Genomic DNA, 20,243 nt, shown 5'->3' with positions numbered 1-20,243 from the left:
GATGTTGATTCAGACCAGTTCCATGGTCAGCGATAAATAAAGCCTGAGAGAAGCCAGTTATCTTCGAGTCTATGCTCTCCTGCTGATCCGCTCACCTCCCCATTGGGCTCCCTATGGCATGCCAAGTTGGCAACATCCCTATATGTTTCATTTCTGGTCATTAAACTACATTATACCAGACCTCGGGCCCAGGATCATAACTGATGAGATGTGCCAACACACATCATCAGCGTTGGCAGGCACAAAACTTGACATTTTTAGCATTAACCTCCTGCAACTACTAGAACTTGGTCTCTCCTTTAATGTTGCTTTAGTGACAATTCTATATATTCTTTAGGCATGGTGAAATCAATGGGATTTGCCTTTTTATTTTTATTTAGGCTGTGAGCATATATCAACTGTAGTAATATATTTGACCATTTTCTTTGGCTTGTTACAAATAAAAATGTATGTCTGCTATACTCCTGTGTTTAGAAGGAATGCAGATGTAAACGACAGTACCTAAACAGAACCAGAATATATGATTGACAAGAAATAGAAATGCTTCAGATATCTCAATATTGGGACAGCCTTAGGCAATCTACTTTTATAAATTTTTGAACAATTAGCATCCTTAGGCTACTTGGCATAAATATTAATAAGTGGCATAGAAGTGTAATGATGTTACCTGCTCATTCTCTAAATACATATTTTAAGTATAGGACACCTAATCAAGATAGTTCAACAGAGTTTGCTTTAAGTCTGGAACTGCTTGTCTGAGCATGTATTGAATGAGATTTTTCATCTCTTTTTCTGGCATTTTGTCAGACCACAAAAATGCAAATTACATATTTGGATGAAGTTCACCATCTATTTAAAAGCGAGCCTGCTTTCTTTTAGCTTTCCTTTCCTTTTGCATGTCTCTGTGTGTATTTACATATCTGTTTATTTCTGAGCACAGCCAACTTGGTACTGCACACTACAAAGAAGCATAAAAACATATGGTTAATGCTCCAGTGGGCTGTGAAAACAATATTACTTCCGCTCTTGATGTCTGTCTATGGGCCCTAAAGCTAGTTCACTTCCTCGTCTAAGCTTAGCCTACTTGACAAACAGTTGTGCAGCTCTGTGAATCTAGAGGTCAGGGCCGACACAGAGGCTGGGCTGGGGGTGAGGGTTGTATATATGTAGTTATATGGAACATTTGATTGACAGGCTGTGTGTGCATAAGCATGTAACCTGGGGGTAGCAGGGACGAGGGATGTGGTAATGTAAAGTTTTAATCAAATCAGAGGTGACGGGTCAAGAGTGCAGTGGATGCCAGCGTGACGGCAGAGGATGAATGGAGGTGGGGGGGGGTGTTGAAGACAGGATGTGACGGTACTGCGGGGGGCCGCCAGGTCTGCTCGTTAACAAGCTTGCTGGCAATAGCCCACGCCTCGCCTCTGACTCACACTGCCCCCAGTCTAGCTCAGTCTGTCTCTCTGTCTGTCTCGTTGACTTCTGTAAGATTGTCTTTTCCCACTTTCTGTAATTCGCATACACAAATACGCTCTCACCGTCATGAAAACAACATGAGCATTTTTTACATGACGAATTACTCGAGGCGGTAGGTTTTGCTACAGGTAGTCTGCTGCTGTGATTAGGGACAAGTAAAATGTATTTAGCAGCACACAAAAATCCTCACAAGAATGCTGTCAGACTTGCCATCCTTTAAAAATAAATTGAAGGCTTTCTAGAGGTAATGATGTCTTTGTTTTTCTTTCCAGTGTTCCCATGTGTACCAGAGAAACCTGGCATGCCCTGTCCAGGAGAAGACAGTGAGTTAATTGTTTTCCATCTTTAGTTTTACCTCATTTTGACAGCTGGGTTCATTAAGAAACCTGCATTTAATTGACATTTAAAATTTGACAACCTTAAATAAACACCTATATTTTGGAGGATTTCAAAATAGGAATTGTTCACAGATATGGACTTGGAGAAATAACTTCAGTGCCTGTGGTTGTGTATCAGCTTTTTTAAACTTGTGACAATAACTGCAGAGAAAACATTAAAAAATGTGCAGTTGTAAAAAAAAAAAAAAAAAAAAAAGGTGTGACTAATATGTGGGTCATTCCACCACAAACTATCACATTTTGGGATAACTTTCTGCTCAACCAACTCTGATTTTCCTTAGTTTTTTTAAAATCAAAACTATAAATATTTAAAATGATATCTGTGAAATTTTAGCTTGATATATCAAATACTTTTTGAACAAACTACCAGTTGACCTAGTTTCTGCATCGTCTTTCGCACAGTGAAATTTGTTCTTTGATTATGGTTGAGTTGAAATATGAAAAAAAGTTAAACTGTTATGAAAGTCCCATCTTTGAGCGCACCTTGACAAAAAAACATTAGAAGTCAACTAGTGATAGTTTCTGAGCCATATGTAGCTACATTTCACAATAATACAAAAGAAAACATATAAAAACAGAACTGTGACCTTACCTATAATAATAATAATAATAATAATAATAATAACAATAATAATAATAAACTTACTGAATTCATGTACGTATTGGAAGAAATACTTGAAGGTAAATTCTTAAGCATTTATTGTAGATGTGGTACAACTTATACAATATCAAATATTGTAAAAACTGGAGAAAGAATGTTGAGGGTGATAATTCAAATACAGTCCATTTTGAAAGTGCTCCAGCAGGATACTGCTGTTTTCAATTTCTCCACATTGTTTTAAACTGAAATTGTTAGTTTACAAAAACACGTCAATGCATCAATACAAGTAAGAGTGGCTTCTTTTTCTTCCCTTCACAGAGTCAATATATCGGCGTGGAGCCCGGCGCTGGAGGAAGCTTTACTATGCCAGCGGTCACGCCTTTCAGGCCAAACGCTTTAACAGGGTGAGGCGTGATGCTGAATTTTAACAGTATTTTGCACTGTTAGACCAAATTATATATTTGATACTACGTACCTTTTATATTTAACATCGCTTATGTGTTATGTTAGTTCAAGCACAGTGGACATCTGCTACTTTTAAGTAATTTGAGTCTGTATTGGCTGATGGAGCAGGAGTGATGGTGTTTATACAGAACTCTGGTACGATTTGATTCTAGACAAGCAGGTGTTAATGTTGCAGAAGGCATTTGTTTCCACTGTAGCTTCTTCTATAATGCAGTTTATGTTTGTTTATGATGATATTTCTCTGTCTGCCCTCCTGAACAGCGAGCCCACTGTGCCATCTGTACAGACCGAATCTGGGGTCTGGGAAGACAAGGCTACAAATGCATTAACTGCAAACTGCTGGTGCACAAGAAGTGCCATAAACTGGTGACAGTGGAATGTGGCAGACCGATGATCCAGGTGAGATCTGTGTCTCATGTCATGCTCATTAGTTTGATGACAGTAGATCACTGTAACTCATACATACACTGCAAAATACTTTTTTGTTGTTGTTGTTTCTGTGCTGATTATACTTAATGCTGAATGTTTTTTTGTCTAGGAACCCACCATTCCCGGCCAATCATTGAATCAGTTAGACCCAACTGAACAGCCAGGTAACACAGTGTGTGCAAATGAAAGTCAGCAAACACATTTTTCCTTCTTTCGATAAAATATAAAGATGAAGTGATGGATTGGAAGTGCAGAGAATCAGTCTTCTGAACTTTTTATCTGTTGTTCTGGATGGACCTCTGTTTATTTATGCACTTCTGAAACAACAACATTTTTATTAAACTAAATAATTTTGGTGTTTTCTTTTAATATATACCGCCACTTTCACAATGTTATAAATTTACCTATTGCCAGCAGCTTTTAACCACTGTCCTAAAAAGAAATTAGGATTGAAAATATCCTTTATTTTGCTTATGTCGACACTGTAATAGTCTTGCAGTAGTTAACTTCTTCAGCTTGTTTGTTGTTCAGAGTATTTGGACAACAATAGAAGTTCATGGCACAGAGGGATAAGCTATATTAGACTTTGGTTGCATGGAAAACACTAGTTAGTTGGAGATTTTCTGACTAAAAGACAATATATGGAGCAACACCATACTTGTCTTTCAGGAATAAACACTCTGACCGCAGGATCTTGTTGGCCAAGTCTGGCCAAATACAAACTGGTCAGCTACATTTGGGAGTTTGCCTCCAGCACCAGAGTTAAATCCAGTCAGGTGGTTGAGAGGTTGACTGGAATGAGAGAGCTTAGGATCGTAGCTGCTATTGTTAGAGAAGCAGCTGAAACTTATGCTATAGATACTCCCAGGCCACCTGCAGTGTTGAGGACTGCAAAAATAGTAACATTGGGATTAGCCTAACATTTGTTTTAGCCTATTCTAAAAGCATGAATGTTGAACTATAAGCAGTCCTGTCATGACTTGAATAATATTTTGGCCTAAATCATTGATATTGTGAAAAGATGTGCTTTTCTTAGTATGTATTCACAAAGAGTCAGGCCTTGTTGTTTTGGTAAAGAATGCAAAGTGGCTATTTTCTTTTCTAATGAAGCAGAGAGAAATTACTTTAGCACAGCAGAGCTGTGAACAAAGCGTGTGACTGTCTCTCACCTATTTTCTCCCCTTCTTCTCTCATCTCTTCTATTTTTTTCCTCCTTTACCTCCCCCTCTCCTTCTGTCTGTCTGTCACTCTGTCTGTCACTCTCTCTTCTCCTGCCCCCCTCCCCCCCCTCCCTCTCTCAGGACCTCAGAATAAAGACTCCAGAGAAAGCTTGACTTACGATGGAGTAGAGAAAGAGGTGAGAGAGACATCTTTTCAAATGTTGTTGATATGTGACTCGGGCTGTCAACCTGTCATGTTGACTGCAAGGGTATGTGTGCGTACATGTATATTTAGAGACAGAAATTGCAGCTGTTTGTGTGAGAGGCAGAAAGAATAAGATCACCTGTAATTTGAAGCAGGTTTTTGTCCACTGGTAAATGGCTTGCATTTGGGTGATCCTTCTTTCACCTTCTGTGCCTGTGTGATATAGAGAGCGTGCAGTCGTAGGCACCCTTGCAGTGCTGTGGGTATTGATTTCCTTTGGTGGAGCTAATAAAGTAACCTTTTATCACAGCTCTTAACACCAGAGGCTGATTAATGACTTGGGATGTAGTTTGGGCTTGGTGGGGAGGATTGTTAAATGAAGCAGGAAAGCTGGAGATGGATAAAGAATGGTTCAAGTTGGGCACAGATAGACAGAGATAAAAGAGGGCCAACCAAATGATCTTATCTACAGCTCCATGTCTGACTCTGGGGATGGGGGTTGCCAGGTGAAGGTAGGTTAGATGGATAGGTAGTCAAAATGGTTCACTACAGAACATATTGCTGGAGGGAAGATGGGTGAGGAAATGGTAAAGGTGGCAGTTGGGTTCACAAAGAAGTAGGACTATACTGTAACGAGAGGCTGATCTAATGCAAGGACCATGAAGATATTTACAGTAAGACTTCTTCTTAATAAGTGGTGCTTGGTGCTGTTTTAATCTCATTTACAAAATCACCCAAAGGAAACTGCCCTTGCTGAAACAAAATCATCCACTGTGTCAGTAGTTTACTGGAAAATTGTCTTGAGGTGCATAACAAAATGTCTGACAGTTAACTTTGAGTTGATGATATAGGTACTGTTTGTAGAATGGTTTTTAATGCTCTTCCTATCACTGTGTTCCTATTTCTTATCTTATCTGCCCCTCCACCCCCACCCCTACCCCACAGGCATGTAGCAGTGGAGACACGGGGAAATCGCCCTCCAGTCTGGGCCTAGCAGATTTCGATCTGTTAAGGGTGATCGGCAGAGGCAGCTACGCCAAGGTGCTGTTGGTGCAGCTGAAGAAAACAGAGCGTATCTATGCCATGAAGGTCGTCAAGAAGGAGCTGGTCAATGACGATGAGGTAAATCAAAATAGCCGTAGATAATGCTGATGCCTGACCTACCTATCAAATGTTATTTAACCTTTATTTATAGAGTCCAAATAGTACAAGCTGAAAATCAACACTTTTAAGAAAATACAATAAAATGTAATAACAGAATTAGTTTAAAAAAAAAAGAAAGAAAGAAAGAAAGAAAGGTACATGAATACTACGAAATATCAATGACACCTTCATCTGTCTTGTTTTGACCATCTAAAACCCAAAGTTTTCATTTAACATTACATATAAAATTACAGCAAATACTGACACTGTAGAAGCTTAAACCAGATAAAGTTTAGCTTTTTTAAAAATAGAAATTACTGAAATGAAAAAAAAAAAAAAGTCCTGTTAGTAATGCGTCAAATAACTAATTACTTTAGCTTTAAGGCTTTTGCTATTATCTTGACACATTTGTCTCATGCAAGTGAACGTCCATTTTAGTGGTTAAACAAGTGACTTTATATGTTATATCTTGTAATTTTTGTAGCCATTATTTAGCCATCTTCAGAGGTTTCAAGACGTTTATCTGCAAAACAGTATCTTAGAACTGTCCATTTAAGTTGGTACAGTGTAACAATAACAGCATGCCTCCCTTTATTGAGATGTAAGGAGGTTAGTTAATAGTGAAGTCATCAGTCTTCTGTCACTGCCATGTATAATTAATATAATTAGCACAATCAATGGGAGCTGTTACTCATAGCACAATGAACATTTGTCTAATGCGATTGAACATCCATCTTGTGTACCTTGTCTAAAACACTTAGACTTAAGTTGACAGACCTCTTCGAAGCCACCAGTCTTTCTAAAAAGGTGTAGATAAACCATCATGTCATCAAAAATTGATCTTAGTGAACACATGTAGCAGCAGAGCCAGCGGCAATAGGAGTAGTTAGCCTTGATTAGACGCACTTAGAGTGATTGACAAATTGACAAGTGCCTCTCGATCAATGGTGAAGTGTTCTGCTGTCCCTGTCCTGTCAGCGTGAGCAGCATCCGTGTCCAGACATATTATCATCCAACCATCGATATAGGCCTGCTGCTGCTTCTACTGGCTCAGCCCTTTTCTCCTGCCACTACCCACCTTACACATGAGTGAGCCCCAAGCTTTGTAGCATGGTCGATGAAACTCTGTGCTTATTCAGCTTTTATAAGTTCAAGGGTACTATGTCAGAATGATCTCTGATTGACATTTGGGTGTGTCTTTTGTGTGTTTCTCTTCCAGGACATCGACTGGGTCCAAACAGAGAAGCACGTCTTTGAGCAGGCCTCTAATCATCCTTTCCTGGTCGGCCTCCACTCCTGTTTCCAGACAGAAAGCAGGTGAGAGCGTGTTTTTTTTTCTAAGGTTGGAGAGGGAGTCTCAGTATTTTGAAAAATGTAGAGCTTGTGACGTCTTTCTAAGGTTGTTTACAGAACCTGGGAACTACTATTGTGTCTATGAAAAAAAATGTGTGTAAAGACTTTTATAGCTCCATAGGCGGCACTGCCAAGTCTGATAAATGACCTCAAGTGGCATCACTTGAGGAAAGGAAGAGGGTTGGAATTAAAATGTTTAGCTTAGCATACCTCTGTAGCCTGCTCTTTACTCTTTATCTATGTTTAAGGCTTAACACTTGAGGCTTCATTAGCTGCTACTAGGAGTCGAGTTGCATTGTATGCAATGAAGGCACCAGGTTTTGACAATTAAGAATAATGTGTAGAATAAAAAAGACTATCTGTGGTTCGCCTAGCCAACCTATTTTGTAGAACATAATGGTTTGGCTGCACCTTGATGTCACTCTGCTGTAGGGCAAAAACTCTGTGGTTTGTTTGGATTTCTTTAAACCAATTACAATAGTCTTGGGCGGAGGTAGCAAAAGATGTGACTTCCGTGTTCTCTCAGAATAGTTACAGGTGGAATTGTTTTGGTGGAACATTTGCACACAGGAAGTCGAGCACTGTCATTTACAATGGATAATCCATCAAAAAACTGCACGAATCAAACCCTCAGTAAAACTCAAAATTTGTAATATGTTAGATTGCTTGCAGAATGCGGATATTGTTCCGCCATAGCCAAGTGGGTTTTGAAAACAGTAACAAGCAGCTAGCAGAAGGAGAGGATGAAGCACGGCCAATAACAGACTTATACCTGCAGCCTATATCCGGTCAGACAGACTAATTGTCCGACAGTGTTACAGGAGTGCAATTGCGAAATTGGTTAAGTACTACTGAAAATGTAACAAAATCTGTTCGGAAATGACTCTTTACAGAAACCATTCTGTCATGAAAAGTCATACCCTTTACAGACACATAACGCTGTTTCCTCTGCTACCGTTCCTCTGATTAAGCTATGCTTACATTCAGGTAAACAAAACACTATCAGTTCAGTAAACGATTGCGGTGACAGCTTAGGGTATGGGGAAATCCCTATTGTGGTGAAAGCCCCTGAAAACATCAAAGGTTCAAAAAAAAAAAGAAAGAAGCGATGTTAAAGTTAAGAACAAAATATTACTTGTTTAAACTTTTTTTTATTGAAGTAAGCAATCTCTTGTGTGTCTTCCATTCTCATCCTTTTTTTGCCCCCTCATTTTTCCCTCTTGTTTTTCCTTTTTCCTCTAATGATAAGGGGCGCCCGTTAGGCTGACGGACCCGACAGCTCCTGCCTCCCCCTGTTTTTGGTCATTGTCTTTATGTTTCTTGGACGGGATATAACTGTAAATGAAATTTCTCTGTAAAGGGATCAATAAAGGCTTATGTTATTCTTATTCTTAAGTCCTGATTGGTGCATGGGAGCATGCCACATCACCAACCAAACAATATAAAGGGAACCAGGAAGTTTAAAATTAGATATGCTGCTCAGGAGTCTCTAAAATTCAGAAAATTCCTTCTTACTTAGTACACTTTCAATTTTAGTTTTCGTACAATTTTTCTGTCCAAGAAGTTGTATTATGTCTGACAAGTGTGCACATGTATGTTTTTTATAATTGTTAAAAATGATAAACTAAATTAGTAAAAGAAAAAAAAGACATTGCTACTTCATAGAAACTCAGATGCTAGGTCTTTGTTGTATCATGGTTTGTGCACCCAGCAACCCTGATAGAATCTTAGAGATGATTAAAAAAATAACTAATTGTGTTCAAGGAAAAAAAAAAAAGAGAACTCCATAAAATGCTTACGTCTTTCCACAGACTCTTCTTTGTTATCGAATATGTGAATGGTGGAGATCTCATGTTCCACATGCAGAGACAAAGGAAACTTCCTGAAGAACATGCCAGGTAAAAGTCAGACTGTTTGTCTCATGTGTAATTAAAAGAAAGAAAACAGATGTCTTTTCATGTCCTAATGTAGCCACGGCTTATTTTGATGAAGGATTGTGTTGTTCCATCTCTCTCTTTCAGATTCTACTCAGCAGAGATCAGTCTGGCGCTAAACTACCTCCATGAGCGAGGAATCATCTACAGAGACCTGAAACTGGACAATGTGCTGCTGGATTCTGAGGGACACATCAAACTCACAGACTATGGCATGTGCAAGGTGTGGTTTACAAATTAATGCTTGTTCTAATGATACAATGCACTTTGGATAAAAGCACCTGCAAAGCTGCAGAAGTGTTTGATTACAGCCCCCTGAGATAATCTCACAGCTGACGATCTCTTTGTTTTTGCAGGAGGGCTTAAGACCAGGCGATACAACAAGCACTTTCTGTGGTACCCCCAATTACATCGCCCCCGAAATACTCAGAGGAGAGGATTACGGTGAGAATTACAACACAGAGGCACTTACCAGAAATGCTATCTGATGATGAGGCATTATGGAGGACTACCTGAGATGCCGCTCTCAGTTCTGATTATGGATGTTGCAGTGGTGCAGAACCTGAATAATCTGCACTATGTGAACAGTCTAGCCCCAGCAACTAAAAAGATACAACTTGTAAACATCTCTGTGGATATAGTGAGACTAGAGCAAAAAAGTAATGGAAAATAAGAAGTATGTGCTAAAAATAGCTAGCAAACTAGCAAAATCTGTAAAATAAATCTAAACATGAGTAAATACTTAAAATATACATGGAGACACTTGTGACATTGTCTGACAATGTGCTCCTCCACCTAGACTCATTATGTAGAGTACAGAGTATATTGGTTGGAAAAATGATGTGGTGAAGGTTGTCTAGATGTATGACTCAAAATTGAATGTGTTACAGATATTTATAGCAAAGGTTCGATGTACTTTCAAGTACTGAGTCAAATGTCAGTTTCTACATCCTCACTGCTGCATGTACACGTATCTATACACATAACATCATAAAAATAGAAAACAGAAAGGGCTCCCTGCTTACCAAAAGAGGTAGCATAGTGACCCTGTTAAAAGAATCCTGTTATTGTTTTTAAATACCATTTTTTTTAATGAGCAAAGCAACATAAAAAATATATATATTTTTTTTTCAGTAGGCAGTTTATCAGGTCATATAAAGAAACGTACAGATGGTAAAAATAGTCAAATTAATGATAGCTGGATTCCATTTAGCTGCTTACTCAGCTATCACAGGATTGCACACCTATGCTATTCATACTTAGCACAATGGTTGCAGTAGAAAAGTTTTAAACAAAACTGCAACAATAGAGCTGAACAATACATTGTGTCTTCATCAAAATAACAGGATAGGCATGGACAATATTCATGTTGAGTGAGCTCTGATAATTAGGCATAAGGTTTGCACTGGGCCTGCCTGCACAGGCAGTTCTGCTATCTTTAGTAACTCAGCATAATCTGTAATTTTGCCCTTTCTTCCTTTGCCTTTTTAAACTAATTTTAATCTTTGCCTTCTAACAACTTTTCCCACCTGAAACTCTCTCCTTTGTTGAGTTGTGACTTTTAGGACAAAAATGTCGAGGGCATATGAGAAATGGTGGTTAAAGTCAGTTAAAAACTTAAACATAAAATATGAATTTACAATATTAAATAATTTTACAAAACTGATGTATTTAGTAACATATAAAGCTAGGTACACATGTTTGTCACTGAGATTTTGATTGAGGTTCTTGAAAATTTACCAGACCCTAGAGGGTCTGATTTGGTTCTCTATAGATAGTTCAATTTGGTGCCTTGTTCCCTTTTCAAGACAAATCTGGATTCCTTAACTTCCAGCACTAAAGGTGCTCTTGTCTTGCCTAAGTTTTTAATTATTATTATTATTTTTTAAAATCTCATATTATGCTCCTTACTTCAGCTTACGATGAAAATCTAAATTTAGCTGCCAATACAAGCTGTTGTATTTCCGTCCTCTCAAAAGGCCCTACACACCTTTAAGATGTAGTAATTTTAGCCTTACATTACCTGCAGATGTTTAAAGGTGAACCTCGTAAAAATAGAATGCTGCTGAACTCCATCACTATGTACTATTTTGATTTGCAGTGTGACGTGGAACAAAAATGAGTATACTTTCTGTAAATGTTACTGCACAATTACAATGGCAGCCAATGCCTAGTGAAATAATGCTTCACCATATCACCATGTGTAAGCCCTAACTGCTGGCTCAGACAAATTGGTGCCGGTACTGTGAAGTGCGTGATTGTTACTAAAGGTGTGATTATATGGAACAGTTTCAGTATAATGCTTTTAAGGAGGAGGCTGTTGCTATAGCAACCCAAAAACACTGGTCTGCTTTGTGCAGTTGTAAACGGTAATTTAACTGAGAATTGTCCTTAAACATGCAAAAGGATTGCTAAGAAAGTAGGTGTACTGCTTTCTTTAAATGCCAGTAAACACACACCTGTCGTTCATTTTTGGCTGCTGTTTTAAAACATGCTTGGTCTGTCTGTGTTTGTTAGAAAATTGATGTGTAACATAAATTATGTGCATCTCAGGGTTCAGTGTGGACTGGTGGGCACTGGGCGTGCTGATGTTTGAGATGATGGCGGGCCGGTCGCCTTTCGACATCGTCGGCAGCTCGGACAATCCTGACCAGAACACAGAAGACTACCTCTTCCAAGGTAACGCGACATTGCTGAGGTTTATAGCTGGAAGAAAACGTACTGTGTGGAACCATGCAACACCTTTATATTGACACCTTTCTAATGGCTTCTCTGAGCACCAGGCATGTGCCATCTGTTGCAGGGAAATGTGTGAAAACGTGTGTTTTTTCATTCATCATTGATGTGGTTACAAAATGTGTTTGTTTTCTTGAAATTGCCAAGAAAGTGTTGGATTTAGAAAGTCATATTTCAATACACTTCATGTAAAGCCACTGACCCTTCATTGAAGGGCTGCTGTGTGTATGTTGAACATGAGTATAAGGGAAAGGACTGAACACGTAACAGCAGCAGTGTCAGTACCATCGTCTGGCGTTTTATCCTCAGGGGACCGTTTGTCTCAACCTCTCCTCTTCTTGTGCACCCCCTCCCCCCTATTCCTCTCACCTCCTGCAGTAATATTGGAAAAACAGATCAGAATCCCCCGCTCGTTGTCAGTCAAAGCTGCCAGCGTTCTCAAGGGATTCCTCAACAAGGTAAGAAGGGGTCAGACAGGCCTGTATCAATCTCAAACACTGCACGCCCCTGTGAATTACATGATTATGGCCTCAGTTAGGGTCAACTGCGGCCTCTCATGGTTTTTCTGCCACCCGTCGGTCACTGTGTCTCATCGTGGCTCTATCACCTTTTGACCTGTCCATTTTTTTTAATAACTTTTCCCTCCACCCAAATTCCAGTCTTCTTTTCCACCTTCCTCGCAAATTCTCTGACCTTCTCCACCTCTGTTGTTGGTTATTTAAGTTGGTAACTCTCTCTTTTGCCATCATCTTTCACAGGATCCCAAGGAGCGTCTCGGCTGCCACCCTCAGACGGGCTTTGCTGACATCATGGGCCATCCGTTCTTCCGCAATGTTGACTGGGACCTTGTGAGTGATTCACTTTTTTTCTACTCAGTGTTTCTGTGTCTTTCTTCACCTTCTTCTTTTTTTTCATCACCTAGTCATGGTTATCATCATAATGTCAAATGAACAAGATCAGTACTGGTGCATGTCAGTTGCCAGATAATTCAAAATAAATCCATGTATTGATCATGGAGAGAGGCCGAAAAACAGAGGTACCACTATACAGCAGAAGGTCAAATCTAAGTGCACAGGGTCACCCTGTCTCTGCTGCACTGCAGTCGTAGACACTCTGTTAAAGCTGAGGGTTATTGGCTTTCGGATGAGACTCGTATCCTTGTGGAAAGCAGGCAGTTAGAAACAAACAAGAGTGACAACAACAGATAAGATGACAAACGCATGGGGACTGGGACGGCAATCTAAAGATGGAGGGGAAATGAGAGTAGACAGATCATAAAGATGTGAAATGTTGAGCTCTGGATGTCTGGATTGTTGATCAATGGTTCGTGTGTATAAGGAGGCCAAGAATACATCTTAATTTTAAATTGTCTGTTTTGGAATTGTTTTATTCTAACGTCTGTGTAGAACAAGCTTCACTCAGGTTCCAGTAATCACAGAGGCTGGTTTTGCCTTTTTTGAAACTGTGGCTTGTCATCTCAGTCACTGACACTGAAAACCACTTGACTGGTATCTGTGGCTGTAATCAATGTATGTTATGTATGCTTGAAAACCGTATGCGCATGTAATCTTGAATTTGGAGCAGGGAATTAACATCTGAGCCTTTATTTACCGTTACTCATTAGTCATCTCAGAATCACTTGTGAGAATACCAGTGAAACTTAAACCAGGGCTAAAAATACTCAGTTAATTTTGAATGATCCTGTTTTCAGTTTCAGCAATGAGTAAGTTACCATTTCGGAGTGAATGAGATTCCTGTTTTACAATAGCCAGAATGATTGAATCAAAGTAATGTGAGTGGAGTCAAGCAGCTCATGGGCTGATGTAGATATCGTTTAATGTAGAGTGGAAATTAACATGTATTTTAACTACTGCTTAATATGTGACTTTTTTAAAGCCTCTACAGCAGTGAGAGCTGTGGATTGTGGCCTTTTTTGGGTTGTCTGTGCATATGGCCAATTATCAGCCTTGAGGAAATTTCTTCTAATTTGACACAAATGTTAACTTAGACCAAAGGTTGAACTGATTAGATAATGGTAGTCAAAGGTCAGGGTCAGTGTGACCTCATAAAACACTGTTTCTTAACCATAACTCAATAATTCATATGCTAACCATGACAAAATTTCACACAAATGTCTAGGAGGACAAAATGATGAAGTGGTGACATTTATATCCAAAAGGTCAAGTCTGAACAGGCATGGATGTGAACTGAAACTTGAGTGGTTGGTGGATGCACAGAGCTGCAAGGCAGTGGTGTTAGTTTGTTATTCAGTGAATTGCTTGGACTATAAAATGTAAAAAAAAAAAAGTGTAAAAATGGGCACCAAAAGTTACGAGAGTACAGGATTATCACATCAACAGCCCCAAACCCCAAATTTAATTTACAGTGATATGAAAAAAGCTGCATTTCCCCACATTTGACACGCGAGTACCTGTAGATTCTTGCTTTCAAAGTGGCAGTTTGAGAAATAATCAAAGTCATTGACATCATCAACATGTAATCTTCTTTTGATAGACTTGCTCCGTTGTCATGTAATTGTTTTAGCCCTAATTTTATCTGTGTAAAAATAAATAAACAATTGATTATACAGCAGGTCAAATGTGCCCAGATGTGGAGTATTAAGAATATATGGTATTTTACTATACAGGATTTAATTGAGCACCATATGGTATGTTGCTAATGTAGCAAAAAAAAAAAAATATATATATATATATAAATTGTAGATAATATAAATAAATTATTCTGCTCTATTATTTTGCTTGTGGTATTTAGAAGAGTTTGTGCAGAAAACAACATGGTAACAAATCCCTGATCTTTCTTTAGTTAAAACTGCTTTATATCAGGATTTAGGGGAATGCCTTTAGAGACAAGGGACTGTCCTTCTGAAACTGTGTCAACGTGTGAAGGAGCAGGCACGTTTCATGTCCAAACAGACATGTGCCGGTGGATGACACGACAGACAGACAGACAGATAGACAGACAGACAGACAGACAGACAGACAGACAGACAGGGCGGCTCGCCAGGGATCACCATGACCTCTTTTTCCCTGTTTGGTCTGGAGCAGAGACCCAGCAGTCGGTCAGAGTGTCTGGACAGATCAGCTTACACCTCTCCCACCCCCCTGCTCCTAACATTATCCTGAAAGGTTGCCCTGTGATGTGCCCTTTGGCCTGCAGGGGGAGCAGTTGTTGGCTTCCAAAAAAGTATGGTTGTTTAGGATACTGAGGTGGCTTGATGAGTCACCTGTACACCGTCATCAGTCTACTGCATGCAGAGGCAAAGCACAGGTGTTCATCAGGGTTTAATCACTTTTAAAGGAGCTGGTGTCAGTCCCCTGACCAAACTATTGATTTTAATGAATTTTAAATAAATAATAAGTCCACAGTGTGTCTTTTGCTCTAGGGCTGCAACTTTTAATCATTTTTGTTATCTGCTGATTATTTTCTCAGTCATTTTGTCTGTAAAATATAAAGTGATGCTTTATGAGAGTGCAAAGTGATTAGGGCTGCTGTGATTAGTTAACATAGTCAATGACATTGATGCTGACGAACTTTAACCAACGTATTATTTATTTATATTTCAGTACATTCTAACAAATTTAACAAATGTTTAGATTAGCCAATTAATCAGTGAAATAGTTGATTTGAATAAAAAATACTCGTTAGTGGTAACACTAAAAGTGATGTCATCATATTGTTTGCTTTGCTCAATCGACACTCCAAAATCCCAAAATGTTTAATTGACCACAATATAGATCCCCACTTTTTAGAAGCTTGTCACGGAAAATATTGTAAATATGTGTTTGTTTTGGGGTTTTTCTTTCGGCAAAATGGTCAAAACACTTACAGAACAATTCTTTTTTGATCAACTAATTGATTATTTAAAGAGTAGTAGCAACAGATTACTACTTTTCAGGTCAAATATTGATGGTAATGTTGACGTGTTCATGGCTCCTCTGCTGTTATTTCAGTTGGAGCAGAAGCAGGTGGTCCCTCCATTCAAACCCAACATCTCAGGGGAATTTGGATTGGACAACTTTGATGCCCAGTTCACCAATGAGCCCATCCAGCTCACGCCTGATGATGAGTGAGTTCCCGCTTTGTTTGCAGTCATTTTCACGTGTGATGTTCAGTAAATTGACACAAGTATTTTTTTTTATCCATTTCTTCATTTTAGCGATGTGGTCAAAAAGATTGACCAGTCCGAGTTTGAAGGCTTCGAGTACATCAACCCTTTGCTGATGTCGGCTGAGGAGTGTGTGTGAGGGCCGTGACATCTGTGCTTATGCACACCACCCACATACACACAAACAAACACACACTCATGCACGTGTTTACGTGGCGTCTCAGTGTCTTAAAGCTGCATGGTTACGAGACAACCTGACGACATCAACCTTCTGTTTGAGGGCCGCACATGCACAGTAGAACGCTTATTTGCCAAAACCAGTCTCACACTCTGCCATTTATAACCACTTGCCCTTAAGCCTACCTTCTTTCTTAATTATTTTTATATCATGTAAATCTGCACTGATATCAATTCTCTCATCGGGGGCCTCTTTATCACTAGCCAATGTGGCTACAAAGTTCTTCTAAGGTTGCTGTACAGGGGGGCAGGAGAGACGAGGCACCGCCCCTGACAGACTGAGCATCCTTTTCTTCCACCTGGTGGGTGTTTTCGATGCATATTTTATTTGTATATATACAAAACTACTATTGAGGATAAATGTTAGACAAGGCCTTTTTAGCTTCAAGCCACAGTTGGACAAAACTGACATCCTAATTGTCATTTTGAAATTAGCTTTGTTGCGAAACCCCTTCTGTAGAAAAAAGAAGAATCATAACACTAGCCTTTTAAAAAAAGAAAAAGATAAAAAATCTATATATTTTTCTCATGTTTTATTTAACAGCATACCAGTCATAAAGTGTTAATTGTCCAGCCTGAGTAACACAACCAGAGGAATGCCCAACTTCTGGAAAATAAGAGTCTGCTTCAGGTCCCTTCTCCCAGAATGAAGGAACTTAAACCGCACTATAACACTAATACTGAGGTAATGCTCCCAAACTGTGAATGAAAGAGCTGTGGTGGGAAAGGGGCTGGAAGAATAGCACATAATTCCTGAACGCTGGAGCACAAGTTTGATTTTTCTGTGCAGACCATCCATGTAATTCACACAGGACCAAAAAAAACCAAACATTTTTCTGAAAATGTCTTGCTGGTACGTATTAGGGGGTACAGTATATAAAGGAAGATGTACTGTCCTCAGTCATAGAATTTATATATTCCGATTTTTTTTTTTGCTCATTTTTAATACTATGCCTTTCTGTTATCTTTTTTGTATTTTCTCCATTCCATGTGTTCATTGTAAATCAAAATGTCAAATGATTGTTGAAATGAGAGCTTGGTTTGAAGCCCAAACCCCACAACACAGTGCAGTGTTGGTCCTGAAAATGGGGCTTTAAAACTGCACTCTGTCTGCTCTGCTCCATTTTAGCCACATCTAGCCTGCAGTTCATTTTTTGAATGAGGTATTTTATGAAACTGCTTTAAAGCATATAAAAGCCGTGATGATTCACTCTCTGCTCCCTGACTGGAACGACACTAAGTGATGGTGCATGAACCTCCAGATTCTCCTCCAGTCGAAGCATCTCTTCTCTTCGGAACATGTTTTTGGGCTCACATGGTGACCAGAGGAACACATTCATCTGTTACACTTTTGCTTTATTGTAATTTTTTTTTTTTTTTTTTGTGAATAATCAGATTTAATTTAGATTTTTTTTTTTTGTCACTACATTGATTCCAAAATGTTACTGGGTGATCCCAATGGAAACACTATTTGTTGTATTTGTTGTGTTTTGGGGATGTTTACCATCCACAGGACTCTGGTGGACTTTATTAGTGTTCAAAGAAAAAAAATGCAGACAGTAAAATAAACATTTTATTTCTCTTCTTGTGGTAATATGTGTTTGTGTTGGTGTGGGTCTGTCATTCATTTAAAAGGGAACCCTGCTGATTTTGAAGGAGATTTTTCAAAAATAACTTCTGTCCTGTCATAATTTTGTCATCTTGATTTCAGGGTGGGGCTTTAAATGTTTAGTTAAAAAGTGACATCTCAAACTGTGCATGAAGTTTGAATGAAGAGAGCAAGGAACGGACAGAAATGATCTGATTAAAGATATGGCTTTCCGGGATCTGCGTGGATCTAGTGTTTCTGAACACTTACATACTGCAGACTAAACTGAGCTATCGTTGGCTCTGCTGCTAAGATTTATAAAGTCTGTCTCTTACAGGTCTCCCACCATCATCCTGGTTTTGAAAGCGCTGGAGTACCCATTTAATCACGCTTTCATAATCTTGGAGGTGAATGATTTATAGCTTAATAAAGTCAGTTTTGTCTTACCGTAAAATTTGAGAGAAGTGATTCTTTCATTACAGAATGATGCTACAATAACTCTTCTGTTAAAGTGTGTGAATTCAACCAAACTGGATTTCCTAAAATAAAGTGGGCCCTTCAGAGCAGAGACCATCATCAATGCATTTTCTTTTTGAAATCAAAATGTGACTGTCTTTTGCAGAGTTAGTTTATGTTCTAGCAATAGTCTGTTTAAGGGGATACTGCTGTGGTTCATCAGTGGTTCAGTAGTTCAGCTTAGGTCAGTCAGGGGCCAGTGCGTTTTTAATTGCTTCCGAGTATTTTATTTATTTTAGGATGGAAAAAGACTTTTGGTCTGGCTGTTTTATTTGCGTATAGAAGGGCAGATCTTATTTTTCCCTTGACAAGAATTACAGCAACTTGTTTGAAAACTTATTTATAAAAAATTATTTTTTTTAAAAAGGTCATATAGACAAACGTTTTCCACATGGGCAATAAGGATTTGTTTTTCCAACACACTGAATCTCCACAACAGAACCGATGACATAAAACAAAGTATGGCCATATTGGAAATGATAATGGGCATATTAAAAGTGGGGTCATAGACCACAAATGATGAGTCGGTAATTAGTCAGACATCTGAGATTCGGAGTCCGTGAATTTGTTGATGCTGCTTGTGGAATATTTTCTCACTCTTCCGTAAGGGTTTGGTGAAGTTGGCGGACATCCTGGGGGGCAGATCACGTTGTTGGACACGTCCTTCCCGAGCTGTATGAACGGATTTCTTCTACAACAAATGGTGGAGATGTGGACCGTCAGGTGTCTGGCTACAACCCTCAATGACATTCAGAATCCAACAGGCCAACAGCCTGTTCTCGTCTTTCTCTTGTCATCTGTTCTCGTCATCTGATGCATTGCGTCATTTAAATACAGCTGTATTTTATGGTGGCTTTTATTCACTGGTCAAAGGAGTGTCTGTGTACTGGTCATTATCTGATCATTGTCCCTTAAAGCCACACCTGACCAGGCTGTGGATCACCTCAATGACTGAGAATTTGTCACTAGTTGAAGAGCTCAAAAACTTGTGCACAGCTGGCTAACGCTAACACTTTTTTGACCATTACACAAGAAATGAGATTTTATTTTTTCTATAAATCAGTAAAGACCATCTCTTTATATTTGTATTCAGTGGATGTTTTGCTGGAGGGCCAGATTGGGCCCACAAGGCACTTTTTGCTGGTCTATCGCCACACTCGTGGCTGTGTGTAGCTGTACTTTGCCAATGTATACCATTTTACAACGGTTGCTATCTTAGTTTATTGTGTTAGCATGCCTACACTTGCCACCTAACAGCTGAGATTGGTGGCATGTCAGTGTTGGACAATATATATTTTAACCTGACCATCAACTCTCTCACAGCGCTAGACGAAAGGTCAGAGGTCACCGATGTCAGTACAATTCATTCTTTGGAGACCTGTTTTACAGGTTGTTTGTCCTACTAAACAGTGGATTAATGCTGCACATGTCTGTCTCCTACCACAGTTTTACTGTGCTGGGCACAGACCTGAGCTCTCATCAACATGGGTAACTAGAGAGACAGGAATTAGACTTGAGGCAGTACGCTTGCTCCAGCTGCCTGTGTCTCCACTCGTCACATAACTCCAGCCTGGCTTGTAGAAGGCCCTTGACATCCCCAGAGGTGAAAGGGTCTCTGACACTGTAGCACTCCCCTCTGCCCTCACACAGTGCTGAGTGTCAAAAGGTGAAAAAAAGGGGTCACGGAAATGATGATGTGTCAAAAATAATAAAATGGATTGATTTGTGTACTGCAATAACTCACACAATGGTGACGAGAAACCCATTGTGTGAGGCTTATCTTACGTCCTGCTCCACTAAACCATTGTATATTGTCTCAACTAAAGCAGGTTTTGTGGAAAATTACTCCCCATGTAAGACTGCATGAGACCAATAC

At 39.2% G+C, this 20,243-nt stretch overlaps 1 protein-coding gene across 1 annotated transcript in view; it reads left to right on the top strand.

The window, feature by feature from the left end:
- Window positions 1-17,857, top strand: part of prkci (protein kinase C, iota) — a 30,110-nt gene extending 12,253 nt beyond the window's left edge. The window contains exons 4-18 of the mRNA XM_008275788.1: window positions 1,749-1,799; window positions 2,794-2,879; window positions 3,202-3,339; window positions 3,479-3,533; window positions 4,671-4,726; window positions 5,680-5,856; window positions 7,097-7,194; window positions 9,042-9,128; window positions 9,252-9,387; window positions 9,521-9,608; window positions 11,718-11,843; window positions 12,279-12,358; window positions 12,659-12,748; window positions 15,872-15,987; window positions 16,078-17,857. Of these exons, the coding sequence (XP_008274010.1) occupies window positions 1,749-1,799; window positions 2,794-2,879; window positions 3,202-3,339; window positions 3,479-3,533; window positions 4,671-4,726; window positions 5,680-5,856; window positions 7,097-7,194; window positions 9,042-9,128; window positions 9,252-9,387; window positions 9,521-9,608; window positions 11,718-11,843; window positions 12,279-12,358; window positions 12,659-12,748; window positions 15,872-15,987; window positions 16,078-16,165 (1,472 nt within the window). The 3' untranslated portion in view covers window positions 16,166-17,857. The remainder of the gene's footprint in view (window positions 1-1,748; window positions 1,800-2,793; window positions 2,880-3,201; window positions 3,340-3,478; window positions 3,534-4,670; window positions 4,727-5,679; window positions 5,857-7,096; window positions 7,195-9,041; window positions 9,129-9,251; window positions 9,388-9,520; window positions 9,609-11,717; window positions 11,844-12,278; window positions 12,359-12,658; window positions 12,749-15,871; window positions 15,988-16,077) is intronic.
- Window positions 17,858-20,243: the final 2,386 nt, after the last annotated feature.

Source organism: Stegastes partitus, unplaced genomic scaffold (genome assembly GCF_000690725.1).
Source record: "Stegastes partitus isolate 25-593 unplaced genomic scaffold, Stegastes_partitus-1.0.2 Scaffold59, whole genome shotgun sequence".
NCBI lineage: Eukaryota > Metazoa > Chordata > Actinopteri > Pomacentridae > Stegastes > Stegastes partitus.
The sequence above is the reverse complement of the archived record's forward strand: the minus strand, read 5'-3'. Positions and strand labels throughout refer to the sequence as shown.